This window comes from Microcebus murinus, chromosome 18, assembly GCF_040939455.1.
Source record: "Microcebus murinus isolate Inina chromosome 18, M.murinus_Inina_mat1.0, whole genome shotgun sequence".
In the NCBI taxonomy this organism is placed as follows: Eukaryota; Metazoa; Chordata; class Mammalia; order Primates; family Cheirogaleidae; genus Microcebus; species Microcebus murinus.
The window spans coordinates 17,969,297-17,985,431 of NC_134121.1; the positions used below are offsets into that span (position 1 = coordinate 17,969,297).

The following is a 16,135-nucleotide window of genomic DNA, read 5'->3' on the forward strand; positions in this document are numbered from 1 at the left end:
TAGGGTGAGTGGGAATGCTGCAGAGATTGGAGGACAGGGAGGGAGGACCACACTCAGGATGTGGAGATCGATGGGTTTGACTTGGGATCACTGGGAAGTGCTTGGGCTGTGGGGAGCCACTGGCCTCCAGTGAAGCTCCACAGGAATACACCTGCAGCCCAACACGCTGTGTCTGTCACTCCCTGAGTCAGGGCACACAGCAGGGAAAACATGGGGCATCTCAGTGAAACAGTATTAGAAAGAACCTGCTATAGGATTGTTGGCCTTAGTTCGGTAGTTTGAAGGAAGGTCTGAGGAAATGGAGATTGGCTCTAGATTTGGCATTTTCTGCAAACGGGCAATTCTATGAATGGGAATCTCAACAAATGTCTCTGGGGAGGGCAAACGAAAGCAAGCACAAAGCTGTAATTGCTAAACAAGTAGCCGTCACTCAGTTAGTAGAGGGAGGATGTTTGGCATTTTCTGACTACCCAGTGACATGTCTGTAGTGGATGTTCTGAGATTGTGTGTGTCTTACCAAAGGACAACACAGCAGAGGTGTGAGCCTCAGTCAGTTTGTGATAACACTGAGGTCTCGATGGGAGCCTCAGATCCCTTCCTGGGTGTCAGCGGCTGTTTTTGTGCTTTCTCAGTCCGCTCTTAGAGTGAAAGACACATGAAGTTGGGCCCCTGGGCATTAATCCTTGATATGCAAATCTTCCCTCTGGCCCACATTTGCTGCGTAGGATCAGAACACCGTTTACTGCATGGTGGTCTGTAGTTGAACCAGGGTTAATCCTTCTTTCTTTCTCCTTTTGTTGTGAGATGAGTCTTTGAACCATCTGATATCACAACAGCTGTGCAGCATGTAAGAGTCAGGACAGGGTACATTGGCCAACTGTAACACAGGCAGTTATCAAAAACAAAAGGACTATCAGTCTTTGTAACAGGTCTCCAAAGCAGGGGCCTGGATTATGGAAACCAGTCAATAAAACAAACCCTGAATCCGGCTGGGTCTATTTATGAAAGCCAGGGGGTGTGCTCCTTTTTTGTCCCTACTTACAAATTGTTCTGCTTACAAGTATAAGTCAAATGGAAGTATTTGCTATAGTGAAAATTCCATTTCGTGTAGCTAATAAATGTTTGCCTGCAAGGTAAGGTGGGGGGTGATGGATCCAGCAATCCGTTAAATTCAGAGCATTAGCTGGGGCTGGGAAAACATACATGAGAGGTTTGTTTTTCCTATGTGGTAGAAGGAAATAATAGGATGAAGATAAGGGCGATCAAATAAGTGTTTCAAAAGTTGTCAAGGTAGAATAATAGAACAAGATTAGTAATATAATAAAGGGACAGCAAAGAGTGTTGAAGAATCAGAAAATTTACCTTATTCCAACATCTCGGGCAGAAGCTGTCCATCTCTGAAGTCTATGGTTTCTGAAGGATTTCTAGAAATCTTCAATTTAATGTCTCCAGAGGGACTAGATATCCAGTAATTAGGAAGAAGTGATGTTTATCTTTTGAGTTGGGAAACATGACTCCAAGGATGAATATCTTGGAGTCTTCCTGCTGTGCTAGTTGTTAACAAGGGATGAGAGAAAGACACGATCCAGTCATTCAGTGAGTATTTGCCCAGTGCCAAGTATATGCTGTCTTTAGTGGAGATAATTCAGTGAACAAGACAGACTCATCCCTGCTCTTGTGAAGCTTATATCCTGGTGGATGAAACCTACATATACAATGAAAGACATAATGACCCAGTACCATGATGTGCTGTGAAGAAAATACAGCACTGTAAGAGAGTGACTCAGGCTATTTTACACCAGTGGTCAGGAGAAGTGTCTCTGAGACTGCATTAAAGCTGAGACTCAGTGACAAGAAGGGTTCAGGCAAGTGGACATTTGTGGCAGAGCGTTTCAGGCAGAGGAATGTGTGCAGAGGCACAGAGGTGGAAGCAAGCTGACACTTGCAGGTGACAAAAAGGAGGCCAGTGTGGCAGAGCTCAGTGTACGTAGCAAGAGATGGGTCATATCAGAGGCAGAGTCTCCCAGGGCTCATTGGCCCAGACAGCCCTGATACGGATTTTGGATTTTCTTCTAAGTGCATTGGCAAGTCCTTGGATGGTCATAATCACAGTAACACAAGACCAGATTTACTTTAAAAAGATGCCTCTGGCTGCTGAGTGAGAATGGGTGATAAGCAGACAAGGGTGGAAGCAGAGAGACAAGTCAAAAGGTTGTTACAAGGCCAGCCGTAGTGATGCACACCTGTAGTCCCAGCTACTTGGGAGGCTGAGGCACGAAGATCACTCAAGCCTGGGAGTTTGAGGCCAGCCTAGACAACATAGCAAGACCCCATCTCTAAAATAAATGCTGTTGAAATACTGCAGGGTAGAGTTGAAGGTAGCTTGACTACGAAGAGAGCAGTGGAGACAGATGAAAGTTAATGGACTCAGGGTATATTTTGGAGGAAGTGTCAATAGGACTTGGGATCTTAGATGTGGTAGGAGTTAAGGATAATCCCTAATTTGGAACCCTTTACCAAGTTTGTAGAAACTGAAGAAGCAGCATGTTTGGAAGACAGTTGGGAATAAAGAGTTCTGTCTTGGGTATAACTCAGTAAAGGGGATGCATATAAATTTCCTGTTAACTGAAAGCAGGTCAAGTTTAGGATCCATTGGGAAGACAGGCTTTGGGCTGGAGGAATGAGGGTTTGGATTCAAGACGGGGAAAGCAGAGGAAAAAGGATCTGGTTCAAGATGTGTGGAGAAGGATCTGGCTTAGGATGGATGAGCACTACTTTTAAGGAGGAGTCCTGACTCATCCATGAGGTTCCCAACTGTGTCCTCATCCTTCTGAGTTTCCATTTGTAAAATGGAAAAGAGCACTGCCTGACAGTGGAGACTGATTTCAGTACAGGAAGTTATTGGAGTGTCCCTATGGAGTCAAACAGGGCCAGGAAGGTGGGAAGGATGTGGGAAGGATCTCACTTACAGGATGAACAGGATGGCGACTCTTTGTCTCTTCAGGAACTGGAGCTCTGCTATCGGAGCCTTGGAGAACCCCAACTGTTCTCGGAGATCTATGTTGACCATTTGGGGTCAGGGATCAGGCTGCGACTGAGAGACAAGAAAGACAGGACGGTGGTGTGGAAGGCCTTGGTGAAACCAGGTAAAACCAGGACAAGTCCAGGGAGCCCAGAGATGCAGGGAGAAAGAAAGTCAGCGAACATGTGTTCATGTATGTATGACAGTGTACATTATCACAGTTTATTCATGAGAAGAAGTAGCCCAAGGAAGTTAGGTGGCTTTTTCAAGTCACATCACTGTTGTTATGACCAGAATTTAAACTCAAGTCAGTCTGTGCTCTCCCCTGTGCACCATGGTGTCTCCACACTACCCTTGAATTAACAGATCTTGACATCCACAAGCCTTTTGGCAAAGCTTCTCATGACAGCTTGGATGAGGGATGAAAGAATAGGAACTAGAAGATTATGTGTTTGTATGGATTCAGCCATACAAATGGATTCAGCCATTATATGGATTTTGCAATACCAGATAATCTCCCTGGATCGTTCAATATTTTTCAGGTAGAGAAGAGGGAATCAAATGGTGAACTTTTAGAGATGGAGGAATCTCTTATAGCCTTACCAACATGCTAAGAACCCAAATCCTCAAACATTCCTTCTAGAGACAACCAGCCCTTGTCAGCTGTCATAAAAATGGAGCTTCTTCTTGAGCTGCTACAAACAGGCTACACAGTGTGTGGGAAAATGGCGAGCTTTGCTCACTCTTGCCTGTGTGCAACCACAGGTGGAGAACTAACCGGCCCCAGCTTCAGACCTGGGTTCGAATCCCAATCTGGCACTTACTTCCTGGGTGATCTTGGGAAAATTACTTAACTCATTTGAGTCTCAGGTTCCTTATCTACATCATGAGGATCATAATGACCAATTTGTAGGAATGATGGAAAGATTAAGTAAATCTTAGAAAAGATTTACTTAATTTACTTAGAAAGATTAAGGCTTGTACATGCCTCATGCATGGTACCTAATAAATAGTAGCAATATTATTCTTTTTCCTCATATTAAGCCAATGTCCTCCTCCTGACAGTCTGAATTCTTGGAGCTCACAGAAGAAGTCTATCTCTTTCCCCACAGGAAAACCCATCAGACTCTTGATGTGATCATGGCCTCTCTTATGTCTCATCTTATAGGAGTTAAACATCTCCAGTCCCTTCCATCATTCCTCCTCTATTTTGGTCTTTAAATTCTTTGCTGCCACCATGCACAGTAGATTCTCCAGTTGAGAAATGAGTCAGTATTGACTCCCAGACTATGCAATCAGCCCACAGGCTGTAGAACACCCTCCTCCCTCCATCCACATGGACCCTGTGCTCCCCGAACCAAACCTGAACTCCCCTCTCCTGTGCGCCTTCCTGCACTGTGAGGTCACACTGAACCTGGGATCTGCTCAGACTCTCAGGCCTTATTGACAAGAAATGCAGTGAACTCCCCCTGTCTCTCCTTTGAAAGAAATGTTTCAAGTCTCTTCTCTTTTTTTTCTTATTTGTTTTTCCTATTCAAAGTCACTCATTCTTCCCCTGTGCTAAAATTGCTTGATCTTGATTCTTGATTCTGACATCCAAATCCGGAACTCACATATTTGGTCTGTGCCCGTCTACAAGGCCAAACAAGGACAGAGAAGTAGATTTCTACTCAGAATAAGGAGATGTCAAACAGTTTAAGCTTTACCTAGCAAGGCATTTGGTTAGTTGTCCAACAGGGATTGATTTTGTTGAAGTAAGGACTGCATAAAACCAAGTCTACAATGTGTGGGAGAAATTGCTACTGCTCATTCAGATGAATTCTCTCTCTTTATTGGTCTATGTTCATAGCCTCTGGGCCTCAGTTTCCCCATATGCATAAGGAAGAGATTCTGAATCAAAGAATCTCAGAAGTGAGTGGGAGCTTGGAGGTGTATCACATGTGTTAATAACTACTACTGCAACACATGCTCATTTATCTCTGTTTTCCTCCAGGAGATCTCAGACCTGCAGCTATCCTGGACCCTCCAGCCCCCGTAGGTCAGTAACAGCTCTTAGGGAGCACAGGGGCCAGTGGGAGTTCTGGAGTGCACACTCTGGTCATGGACAGAGGGGAAAGAGAGCAGAACTCACAAGGATCAAGACCTGGAGAGGGGTGCATGCCCTGGGGCAGAGTCCCTCCCCATCCCCCTAGTTCTTGCCCACAGAAGTCTTAGAACCCCCCACTGAACAACCTCAAATTCCCTCATAGCGAACCCCACTACCACACCCCACTTGGGCAGAATACCAGGCTAGATGCTGACATGAGGGAAAGCAGAGATGCCTTTCTGATGGTCAAATGCCTTTCCAAAGGGAGGAGGAAGCCAGGGATGCAGTAGGGAGAGAGAAGAGGGCTGGACATCGGGGCTGGAGGTGAAGTATACAGTGGGAGCCCTTCTTTGTTCATTGCCAGCCTCACCTTCATCCCCAGACACCCCGGCCTTGCTGCACTTTGTAGACTGGTACCGAGAGCAGCTGGTGGCACGAGTGACATCGGTGGACCCTGTCTTGGACAAGCTGTATGGACAGGTGCTGAGCGAGGAGCAGTATGAGCAGGTGCGGGCCGAGGCCACCAGGCCGTGCCAGATGCGAAAGCTGTTCAGCTTCAGCCAGTCCTGGGACCAGGCCTGCAAAGATCAACTCTACCAAGCCCTGAAAGAGACCCACCCTCACCTCATCATGGAACTCTGGGAGAAGGGGGATGGTATAGGGGGCCTCCCGTCACTCAGAAGCTGAGTCTGAATACCCACCTTTGAGTCCTGGCTCTGCCTGACCCTTCTTTGGGTCTCAGTTTCTTCATCTGTAAACAAGATGCCATCTGACTTATCTTCAGCACTAAAAATGATGGAGCTTTGCTGCTGCTGCTTCTGGGCTTGATATGTCCACGCCCAGTGATGCCACACAGATTCCAGACTGCCTCCTGTGGCCTTCACAGGCTGCGGTCCAGGTGGGATAACTGCATCTCAGGGAATAACGTCCATCTGGAACTGGCAAGAGTCCTGCAGACCTCGCAGAGACCCGTCTGGTGGCCACAGCAGCCAAGCCCAGAGCCCTCCCTGTCCCATCCAGATGCAAGGAGGTGTAGGAGGAACATGGGACTGCTCCACTCTGGCTGGAGACAGACAATGGAAATGGACACGCATCCTTGGGGAGGCTGACTTGGCTATGAATTGGGGGGGGGGGGCAGCGTGTGAAGATCCATGATTTATTTTTCAGTTGTTGTTCTATCCAGCCAAACCCACTCCTGCTGTTGGGAGTCACCCCAAAAGCAGCAGTAGGGGAATTCTCGCAAGGGAGTGTGCCAAGCAGTCCCAAGATGGGGCCAGTTGGATTCCAAAGAAAGAAGCACTGAACAGCAGAGTGATCAGTCCAAACCATGTGTTAGTGGAACTACACAGAGCGGGCTGCAGTGCACCCTCCAGGCTGGAGAAAAGGGCTGTTCTACCCAGGTGTGTCCACAGCAAGGGGTCAGGTATGCAGTTTACATGATGGTTTATGAAATTTGGCTCAAGGCAGGGGCCAGATTCTTTCAGTGTTTTGGGCAACAACCTAGATACCTTGATCAGTGCCTGCGAACTTTCAAGGCCCTAGTTTTGGTTCAAGCCTACTGGGAAAAGAGGCAGCTGGCTGGGTCACAGAGCAGTCAAGGCATTCTGTGATTTTCCATCAGGACACAGAAAGAAAACAGGGGCAACTGGGGGGACGCTACACACCTTGTTGACTCCCTGACTTTTCTGCCCAGACCATGTTGCTCACACGTTCGATAAATTTGGCTGGCTGTGGGGACCTTCCTCTGGAGATCAGAGTGTTCTTGAACTTTTGTGTCCCAGCTCTTGCACATGTCCTTAATAGAATGAAGTCTCAGGACACCAACACTCTAAGATGTTCTTTACCTGTGATCCAGGTAACTGTGCTATTCTTTGGTCCCACATAGGATAAGCCTGATAGCACAATACTGCCAGGACTCTGCACTCAAGTTTCGGGCTCTCCACTTCCAAAGACCAGAAAGCTGTGCATGATAAACTTGCTGGTTTGAACAAACTGTACATCAGCTGCCTGTGATAGCAGTTTTCTGCTGAATGTGACAGGTGTACAATTTGCATCTTCAGCTATCTTAAGAGATAAAAGTGGGCCATCTTTGTTTCAGATATTATTTCTCTCTCCATATGGCCAAAGCCCTCATGGAAGTCCCTCAGAAGCATGAGAGAGTCTTCTTAGGACAGAACTATTTTCATTCCCCTGCACTGGGCATGACATCTCACGGGACAGTGCCTATCCACATCAGCCTAAGAGCTGATTCTGACTCCATTTGGCAGGTAAAAACCCAGATCTCTCTACAGGAAGCTCTGATCCTCTTTATCAGGAACCTACAGGTGGAGTCTGGTAGCTCAGGTTCTGCCCAAGTTGCTGTTGCCAAGTTTTAGCTTCCAGTTGGGGGTTGCAGTGATTGTTGGGGCCACAACATTAACCATCATTGCAAGCAGGATGTATGGGAGCAGCCTGCAACTTCCTGCCAGACCACCTCTAGGAGTGCCTGACTTTGGGGGCAGACTCAAACAGCATTTGTTCCATTGCTGATGGTATTTCCAATATCCTGGGGGTGTGTTCAAAGAGCAAGAGAGCACAGGCATCCTAGAAGCTGAACCCAGACATGTGTCTGCAGGTATGGCTACCCAGGCCTGCCCTGTTCTAAAAGTATTACATGTATTAACTCAATAATTTTAAGTACAACCGTGTATTTGTCAGGTTTGTCTAGACAAACATATGCACTAGGTTCTGTGTATATATACAGGGCTCTCTGGAATGTATGCAGCCATTGTTAATATAATGAGAATAGGCACTTGTTGGATACTTTCCACATGCACATGGACAATGAATGGGGGTTGCTCCTGGTGTCTAGGCTGAGCCCAGAGGGGTCAGCAGGACCTGGATCTATCCCAGCATTCAGTGGACAGGGTCATCTCTTCCCCACCATAGCATTCTGGGGTCCTGATCTTTCCTGTCTCTGAACCCAGGGCCAGCCCCTCCACCTCCAGAACTTCCTGGCAGACTTGAGCATGGGAGGCTGTTTGGCTCCCACATTCCTAGAGCCTGAGGGGAATTTCAGCCCTAAGAAGCCTCTGGAAACCCATCCCCTACCACTACACAAAGTTCACGGCAGAGGGAAAGCCCAAGAAATAGAGGTGAGCCAGAACCCAGGGTGGGGTCTCCATTGAGTCTGACAGTCCCGAAGACTCTCTGTAATGACCATGTTATGAAAACAAAGGACAGTGAGGGACCCTGGGGTGGGGGTGGGTCTGCTCCTCCATGCCTGTCCCTTCTAGGAGCCATGCTCAGGGAGATGACACTGGCCCCTTACCTCCAACCCAGCACCCCACAGACAAAAGCCACCAGCACTAATGAGAAACAATACATCTATTAGGAACATTAGGAAGCAATACATGTCTTAGTAGGAGGAAGCCATTAGCATATAAGGGATGTGATACCATGAGACAAAACAGGTCTTCTCTGAATGTACCAACTTTCTCTTGGAGAAAACTTCCCACCATGAAAGGCATGAGCAGCATGGTCTGGTGGAGCAGACAACCATGTCGGGTGATAGTGAAGGTGGCCCAAGGCTCTTGCCATCCTTAGCTCATGGTGGCAGGAACTGGCTGGGGGCACCAGCTCCCTGAGTGGAGAAGCCCAACTGCTGTCCCTGTTTTGGACCTCCCTGTTCTTCCTAGGATGGCTGTAGCCTACGGTGGTAGTGTAGTGACCACAGGTCACATCTTGCATCACTCTCTTTTGCTCTTAGTCGAAGGGTTCCCTGGGGTAGCAGAAACACACACATGCCAGGGCCTGGAGTTCCTCCTTGTGACAACTGAACTCCAAGGGACTAAGTCCTACCTGAACCCCAATTTCTCCACTAGGATCTGTCCAACTAGTGTAACGAGTGCAGGGACTTGAGCAGCCCTGCTGTGCACAGACACTCTTCTAGTGGCTGGCCCTGAGCTCTGGGTTGGAGCTGACCCAGGCTTGCCTTTCTACAGGGGACCTTCCTGCCTTTTGCCTTTTTTATTGGGCTTCAGGCACTGCAGAAAGTGTTCCCTTTACTGAAGCTGCTTTCTTCTGTAAATGTTTTGCCAGAAAATGATAATATTCCCTGACCCAGGCAGCACGGCTCATCCCACCGTCTTGGGAAGTCCTTGGTCCTGCAGATTTTTATTAGTGCTCTGCTAGTTTGGGCCTCTCACAGGACTCTGTCTTCTCAGTAGGAACAAAATTCTCCTCTGACTCTTCCACGGCACCTTGAATTTGGGGCTGCTGGGCTCCTGCCGCCCTGGCTGCTCCCTCCCTTCCACGTGGGGTCACATAGCCCCTAGGAGGATGACATCCCTACTGGATACACTCAAGGAATAAGACATAGGGACCTGAGAAGACAACATGTCTACGGGGGTCGGAGGGAGGCAACGTCACTGGGACAGCCTGGAAAGCCAGGCCAGTGTCACACTCTTGGAGAAGGACACCAGTGGCAGAACCTTGAAGCTGGTTCTCTGACTCTACTTCCACTTTGAACTCACACTAACTCACAACCTCTGCTTTGAGGCATAGGTTTCCTGGATCCTGGCTGGGAGAAATTCTAGAGAATGGGGAGCTCTTACTGGTCCCCAGAGAGCCTGAACTCAGATTCACATCGATGGTCTGGTAGTCTGTGATCACACTTACTCCCAAGGTGACTTTCCAAGCAGGAGTCTTCTCCTCCTCAGCCTCTATGGTCTCCTGGGTTCTCAGGATTCACACCCGCAGCTCAGCTCCAGCACTGCTCCGCTACTGAAGGGGTCTCCTGAGGCCAAACTCTCCTTCTCCTCCCCTGACACATTCCTTGGACTTGGACTTGGCACTGCCCTGCCTCTCCTGATCCCCTGGAGAGTCGTACTGTGCCAGGTTCCGTGGTTGAATGTGAGCAGCTGAGAAGGTCACCTCCCCCCCCCGTCCAGTGGGAGGGGCCTCTAAGTGCCCACGGTTGTCCCCAGACTGCAGCCGTCTAGGGACGTCCTCTGTCACAGGTGAGAGGACAGAGAGAAAACCGGTCAAGGTGAGGATTTACTTCTCTGTTGTCACCTTCTCTCCTGGACCTCTCCAAGGATGTTCTCTCAGGAAATTGTCAACCTCACCTATAGAGTCGTCCCCGAACTCACTGATGGCCCAGGGGGAAAAGCAGCATGTGGAAGTGGCCAGTGCCCTGCCTTGAGTTCTATGGTCTCCAACGACTGGAGGTTTCAGCCCCACCTGTGCCTAACCCGGAACCTTCCAATGTGACCTTCAAGTATCTGTTGAGTGCACAGATCGAGGAAGAGAGCTCCTGGGAGGTGATCATGCAGCATTTATGTCCCCTGCAGGATGGCAGATTTGTGGGTTTTGTGCTGGGAAGAATCTCCAGGAAGGGCTCCATGAGGGTGGAAGAAACAAGGACCCAAGCAGGAACCCAAGGCAAGATCTGGAGAGATGCCCAGAGGATCCATGCACAGGTTCAAGAAACAGCTCACTGAAGGTTCCACAGAATGTTGAGGAGGAGGAGGAGGCAGATGGGAAATGGATTAGGCTCCAGAGGTATAAATGAGATAATTGCTTACTCAGAGGCCCAGAGAAGCAGCCTGTCAAAAAATCCCTGAAAGCTCATTTGGACACAGGACCATTGCTGAGGGTGTGGTCCCTGTGACGGTGCGTGGGTCCTGGCTTCCTGCCAGCCATGCTGTTCCCAAGTCCGACACCCGCACTAAACCCACAGATCTACCATCCTGGAGGGGTCGGAAATGCTGCGTGAACACCTCCCAAGAGCTTTTCTTCCTCCATCCGTGCACTCAACAGAGGCTCGAAGCTCACACTGTAAGATTCTGAGTGAGGCACAGGTGGGGACCAAAAACCTTAACTACCTGGAAATGAAGAAATACACTGTTAATTTCAGTCAATGAGAAAATCAACCTGGATATAATAAATAAATCATCTAAAAAGACATAAGGAAAGTTCTCCATAACAAAATGTATAGGATTCAGTCACAGCTGCAAGCAGAAGGAAATATGTAGAAATATTTCATTATTAAATACTAAAACCTCAAAGTAGAAGAATTTATTGCTTAGTTTAAGAAAACACAGAAAATAAGTAAAAATAAACAGGTGAAGGAATTAGTAAGAATAGAAAACTAAAAGGACTGAAATTAAATATAAATTACTGGAATTATAAATAAATCTTAAATTTGATTTGCTATAAAGATCAATAATACAGTCTGTATGAGAATCCTTAAGGAAAAGGAAGAGTGTGTGTTAAAATATATAAGATGAGAAATAAAAAGGAGATATTAACTATAGATACATAAGAGATTTTAAAACTATTACTTGCAACTCTAACAAATTATTAAACTAGCCGAGATGATGGCTAATCTCCTGGTAAAAATAAATTATGAAATTAAAACAAGAAGTTGATATTGGAAGGTGAACAAAGATCTACTACTGGAAAGGGCAAAAGTGATCTTCCCTTCAGTGCAATATGATGAACTAACAACATGAACCACCCTTTTGATGCAAATAAGCGAAATGCAGGAAAAAAGAAAAATCCATGTTTTAAAATACATCACAAAGTGGTCCCAACAGTAGGCAATCCTCCGAGGTCCCATTCAGAGCACACGGTGGGTAGCGGGTGAGTCAGAAGTGGCTGCAGGAGTTCCCTGAATCCCAACACTGTCACCTTAGAGGCTGCACAGGATTCAGGGGCTACAGGCATAGGGCTGTCTCAGCTGGGACAGTGTCAGAGAAGACCCCTCCATAAATCTGGCCAGAGCACACACCACTCAATACAAGCCTGAGAGAGAAGGAAACTGCTAAGCAGAAAGGGATAGGAATTGAATTTGCCTAATTTATATGTTTATAGCTACCTTTTATGTGCCTCCTAGAAAGTGCCTGAGGAATGAATGTGAATGGACTCGACAGAGGGCTAGAAAACAATTTAGGAATCTGCAACAGTAGGCCCAGGATAAAGAGACCAGAGCACAGAGAAGATGCTGAAAAGGCAGTATGAGTAAGACCTTGTGACTGATTTGGATGGTGGCAGCAGTGGAGGTGGGGGTGGTGGAGGAGAGGAGGAAGCTGAGAAGGAGGGGAGAGCATGACCTGTTTGTTTCTAGCTTGGACGTTGGTTGGATGATGCTACCTACAATTGACATGGAGAACACTGAAGAAAGGAAACTGATTTGGGGGGGAAAGATAGATTTAATCTTTTACATGCTGAGGTGAGAAACCTGTGACATGTGAAAAGCGATGTCCAGGCAAAATCAAGTTAATAAATGACAGCAAGATCTGGGCTGTAGGGAAACATACAGAAGACATCCACTGAGAGATGACAGTGGAGACCATTAGAGTAGGTGGACGCTCTTAGAAGGATTATCTTGGGTAACAATAATTGACCTCTAAGAAGCTGATAAGATTCTACTCTAGAAAAAGAAAATACACACATACATATATGAGTAAAATATATTACAAAATTTGGAGGATTTAAAGACCTAAGGTGAAGAATTACCTAAGGTAAGTTCTAGATCCTGAAAAACATCAGCATTTAAAAGTGCATTCAAGGTTTCTATGAACCAAACACGGAAGTGATGGTTTTATTAAGAATTCAAAAGAGAGTGGCAGAGATGTGATTAGGTAATGACTTCTAAAATGACCACTGGGTTTGGCAGTTACAATGTATTCAGAACCTTGAGCAACAATTTCAGTAGACTGATTGAGGTGGACAGTGGATTAAAATGTGCCCAAGAGTGACCAGGAGGTGAAGAGGGAGAAATAATGTGTGTCACCTCTTCTTTCAAGATTTCTGATCAAAAAGAAGAAAAGATTATTTATATGAGATGCAGAACTTGACACAGTTTATGGACATCAAAATATGAAAATGAAAAACCTTCCAGAAGGTAAGGGACACCCCAGAGAGATCCTTTGCTGTTGGCTCCCATTCCTACCCCACGTTCTACAAGAGTCTGGGTGGCTTGGAGAGAGACAGGACAGCACTCTTCCAGGGGAAGAGGTGGGCAGGGCGAGGGGCTCGGGAGGAAGAAGGTTTCCACCTCAGGCTCACAGGCTCCCTGCCAGGCTGTGGTGGAGGATCCAGCACAAACCCCCAAACACAGCGACCTCGCACTGCTGGATCGGCCTGTGCACTCAGTGCGGGTTCTCAGGAGGACAGTCTCCCCTGACACTGGATCCTCACTCTCCATGTCAGGTGTCACTTGACCAAGCCTTCCCTCTGCTTGGGCTGAGCAGGAGACACTGTCCAGAGCGTCCACGGTCTGTCCCCAGGATATAGAAAGCTCTGAGGGAGCAGAAGTGACAGTTGCCTTCTGCTCATGTGTCCTCCTTGAGCACGGCACTTGGGAGAACACCAAGTGGGGATTTCACAGACAAATCCTCCTTTGAGTTTCTCAAACAAGGAAACTTTGGAATTCATTTACTGCTTATAAAAATGGGTAAAAGAAACACATTTCTATTCACAAAAATGGAGAGTCACACTATCGTTAGAGAATGAACAATTTCTTAGAGGAGAGGAGGCAGAGAGGCGAGTCCCAGCCCCTCATTATGTTCCTTTTGTTCCCAGCGCGAGGGCAGAGTGAAGAGGAGGAAGAACGGCGGGACCCTGAGAGGTAAGGTTCTGTCTCGTCCCTGAGCTCTCCAGGGGAGCCTCCTGTTCCTCCCATGGGGCCCCAGGTCCATGATCTCTAGGCTGTCAGGTGCTGGGCACAGTGTCTGGGAAAGCAGAGCTCAGGGGAGGCTCACAGGAAGGCAGTGGGACCTGAGACACTTCTCGGAGTTCCGCTCTGCCCACCTGTGGGCATGACGCAGGGATGGGCCTGGGCCATGGGTCTCCCCAGTAGGCGGCCATGGGAGACGTCCAGGAAGGACTCCCGGTGGGTCTGGAGTCAGCACTTCTGTCCCCTGACTCTGCATAAGAGCCCTGACTCCTAGGTGCTCGGGTTGCTCTGAGGGAACCACTGACATCTGGGCTTCACCTGGTGCTTTTGAGCATCACGTGGGACAATGGGTGGGACAGTACTTTCTAGATGAGACCACAAACACACGTGACCCTTGTTAATATTACTGTTGAGCATTTGACCACGTCTGCTGATGTTGGGGCTGCCAGAGCTTAACAGGCCCAGGGTCTCCCATAAAGGGAGCCCCGTGTGATTCTCTGCTTCTACCTTCCTCACATATCACCTTCTCTCCTGGTTCCCAGCTCTGAGAATGATCCTGAGAGAGGCCACAGATGGACGGAGGCTGCTTTCTTCCGTGGAAAGGTGATGGATCTTTCCCCTTGTCTCTGGGTCTTGTCGAAAGCATGTTCTGTGCATTTCAGGGATTCAAGGCCCCTACCAAGGCCATAGGAGGGGTCGCCATGGGAATGGGAATGTGAGGGAAGGGCTTGGGGAGGCTAGACAGTGGATTGTGAAGTCAGGGGAGGGGGCGGCAGGCTGCAGGGGCCCCACTGGACGTACAGGCTCCCCTTCCCTTGTCACGGTCCTGGCTGCAGCTTTGTACTTCCTGTCTTCTGCAGACCCCTGGGACAGTGTAATATTGATGTCATCTTCCACCTGCATCACCCGGCACACCCACACCCCCTCTGTGAGCTCTGCCGCAAAACAGAAAGAAAAGCCACACCATCCCTGCCCAGGGAATCTCTCCATGCTGCTGCTCCCTCTGTGGCCCCTTTGGCCTCCAGCATGACCGCGCTCTCAGAAAGCCCTCCAGGACACCTGCCTCCAGCCCTCCGCCTGACCCTTCCGCACCCCAGCCTCTTGCCGTTCCCCGTCCCCCATGTCATACTCCTCAAGCACATACTCTTCTCCAACCAAAGGCCACTTTCTCGTGGAACACCACCATGGTATTTGACCCCAGCCTTTCATGATACATCGGCCCCTTTCCCCATCCATCCCCTGTCACGCATCCCACTCATGCCCGTGCTCGTCACCACGCACCGCCAGCCCCGTCTGCTCCACCACCGCCAGACGGCACTTTAGCCGTGACTCCACCTAAACCGGCTCCCGCCTTACTGAAGCTTCCTCTGGAGATGTTCTCTCCTGGTAGCGCTCGTGAACTGACCCCTTGTGTGGTTACAAAGAGAAGAACTGACCCTCCAAAGCTGGCAGTGTTAGCATTCTCCTGGTGGCATCTTCATGCCCAGGACTTGTTCCCCTCTGACTGGGCACCCCGTGATTTCAATCAAGAGCTTCTCACCCTCCACTCTTTTGAGGCCTCATTTTCAGGATACCCTGCAGCCAGCCTTGTAGTGTCTGCTCACCTCTCCCTGCCCAACTCTGCCCTGCTGGCTCTCTGGGAGAGACTAGTTAGCAATTGGGTGCAGTTTCTGATGTGCAAGCGAAAGGAACACAAAGTGGGGTCTATTCCAAAGCAGCTCAGGCCAGGCAACCGTCTCAATTCTTCAAGGACTATGTGGCCACAGCTGCCATTCAGTAGGATGCGGCAGTTTCCCTTCCTCGCCAGAGACACGAAGGCAAAGCAGAGGAGCAGCACATGCACCAAGAGCCCCTGAATTATGAGACCTTGGAGGACGACCTGCAGCAAAGATATCTCCAGCTCTTCTAGCACCTGCTGTCTCTGCATGGCGAGTCCCTGCGCTCTGTTGTCCTTCTCCCAGGTGGCTATTCCTCCAAATTTGTGTTCCTCAGTCAATCTCAAGTTCCTTCAAAGCTGAAGGATCTCCGGCACTTAACCGTCTCCAACTGTTGTGCCTGCCCCAAACCCTGCTCCCGTCTCAGTCCCTAACCCTCACCCAGGTCCGGCTCAGGCCCCATTTCAATCCACACTCCCGATCTCACCACCCGGGCCTCTATGACCGATTCGGCCTATGGGGTGAGTTTGCATAAACCCCAGAATGAGGCCTGGTGTCTTGTGACATCTGACATTCCCCACCTGCAAGCAAACGTGCCCCAGAAAGATCAGGAAACGGTTGGGGTTTATGCTCCGCAATCCAGAAATTTCCGGAAGACTTTTGTCCTCCAGGTCCCTGCCTCACATGGCTCAGCCAGTCCTCCAAGG

The 16,135-nt window shown here is 48.6% G+C and overlaps 1 protein-coding gene across 1 annotated transcript in view; it reads left to right on the forward strand.

Moving 5' to 3' along the window:
- Positions 1-15,682, forward strand: part of LOC105866821 (NACHT, LRR and PYD domains-containing protein 1-like) — a 65,366-nt gene extending 49,684 nt beyond the window's left edge. Inside the window, exons 10-16 of the mRNA XM_075993900.1 lie at positions 3,005-3,146; positions 5,016-5,060; positions 5,491-5,763; positions 10,076-10,137; positions 13,680-13,725; positions 14,436-14,488; positions 15,581-15,682. Coding sequence (XP_075850015.1) covers positions 3,005-3,146; positions 5,016-5,060; positions 5,491-5,763; positions 10,076-10,137; positions 13,680-13,725; positions 14,436-14,488; positions 15,581-15,682 — 723 coding nt within the window. The remainder of the gene's footprint in view (positions 1-3,004; positions 3,147-5,015; positions 5,061-5,490; positions 5,764-10,075; positions 10,138-13,679; positions 13,726-14,435; positions 14,489-15,580) is intronic.
- The last annotated feature ends 453 nt before the right edge of the window (positions 15,683-16,135 follow it).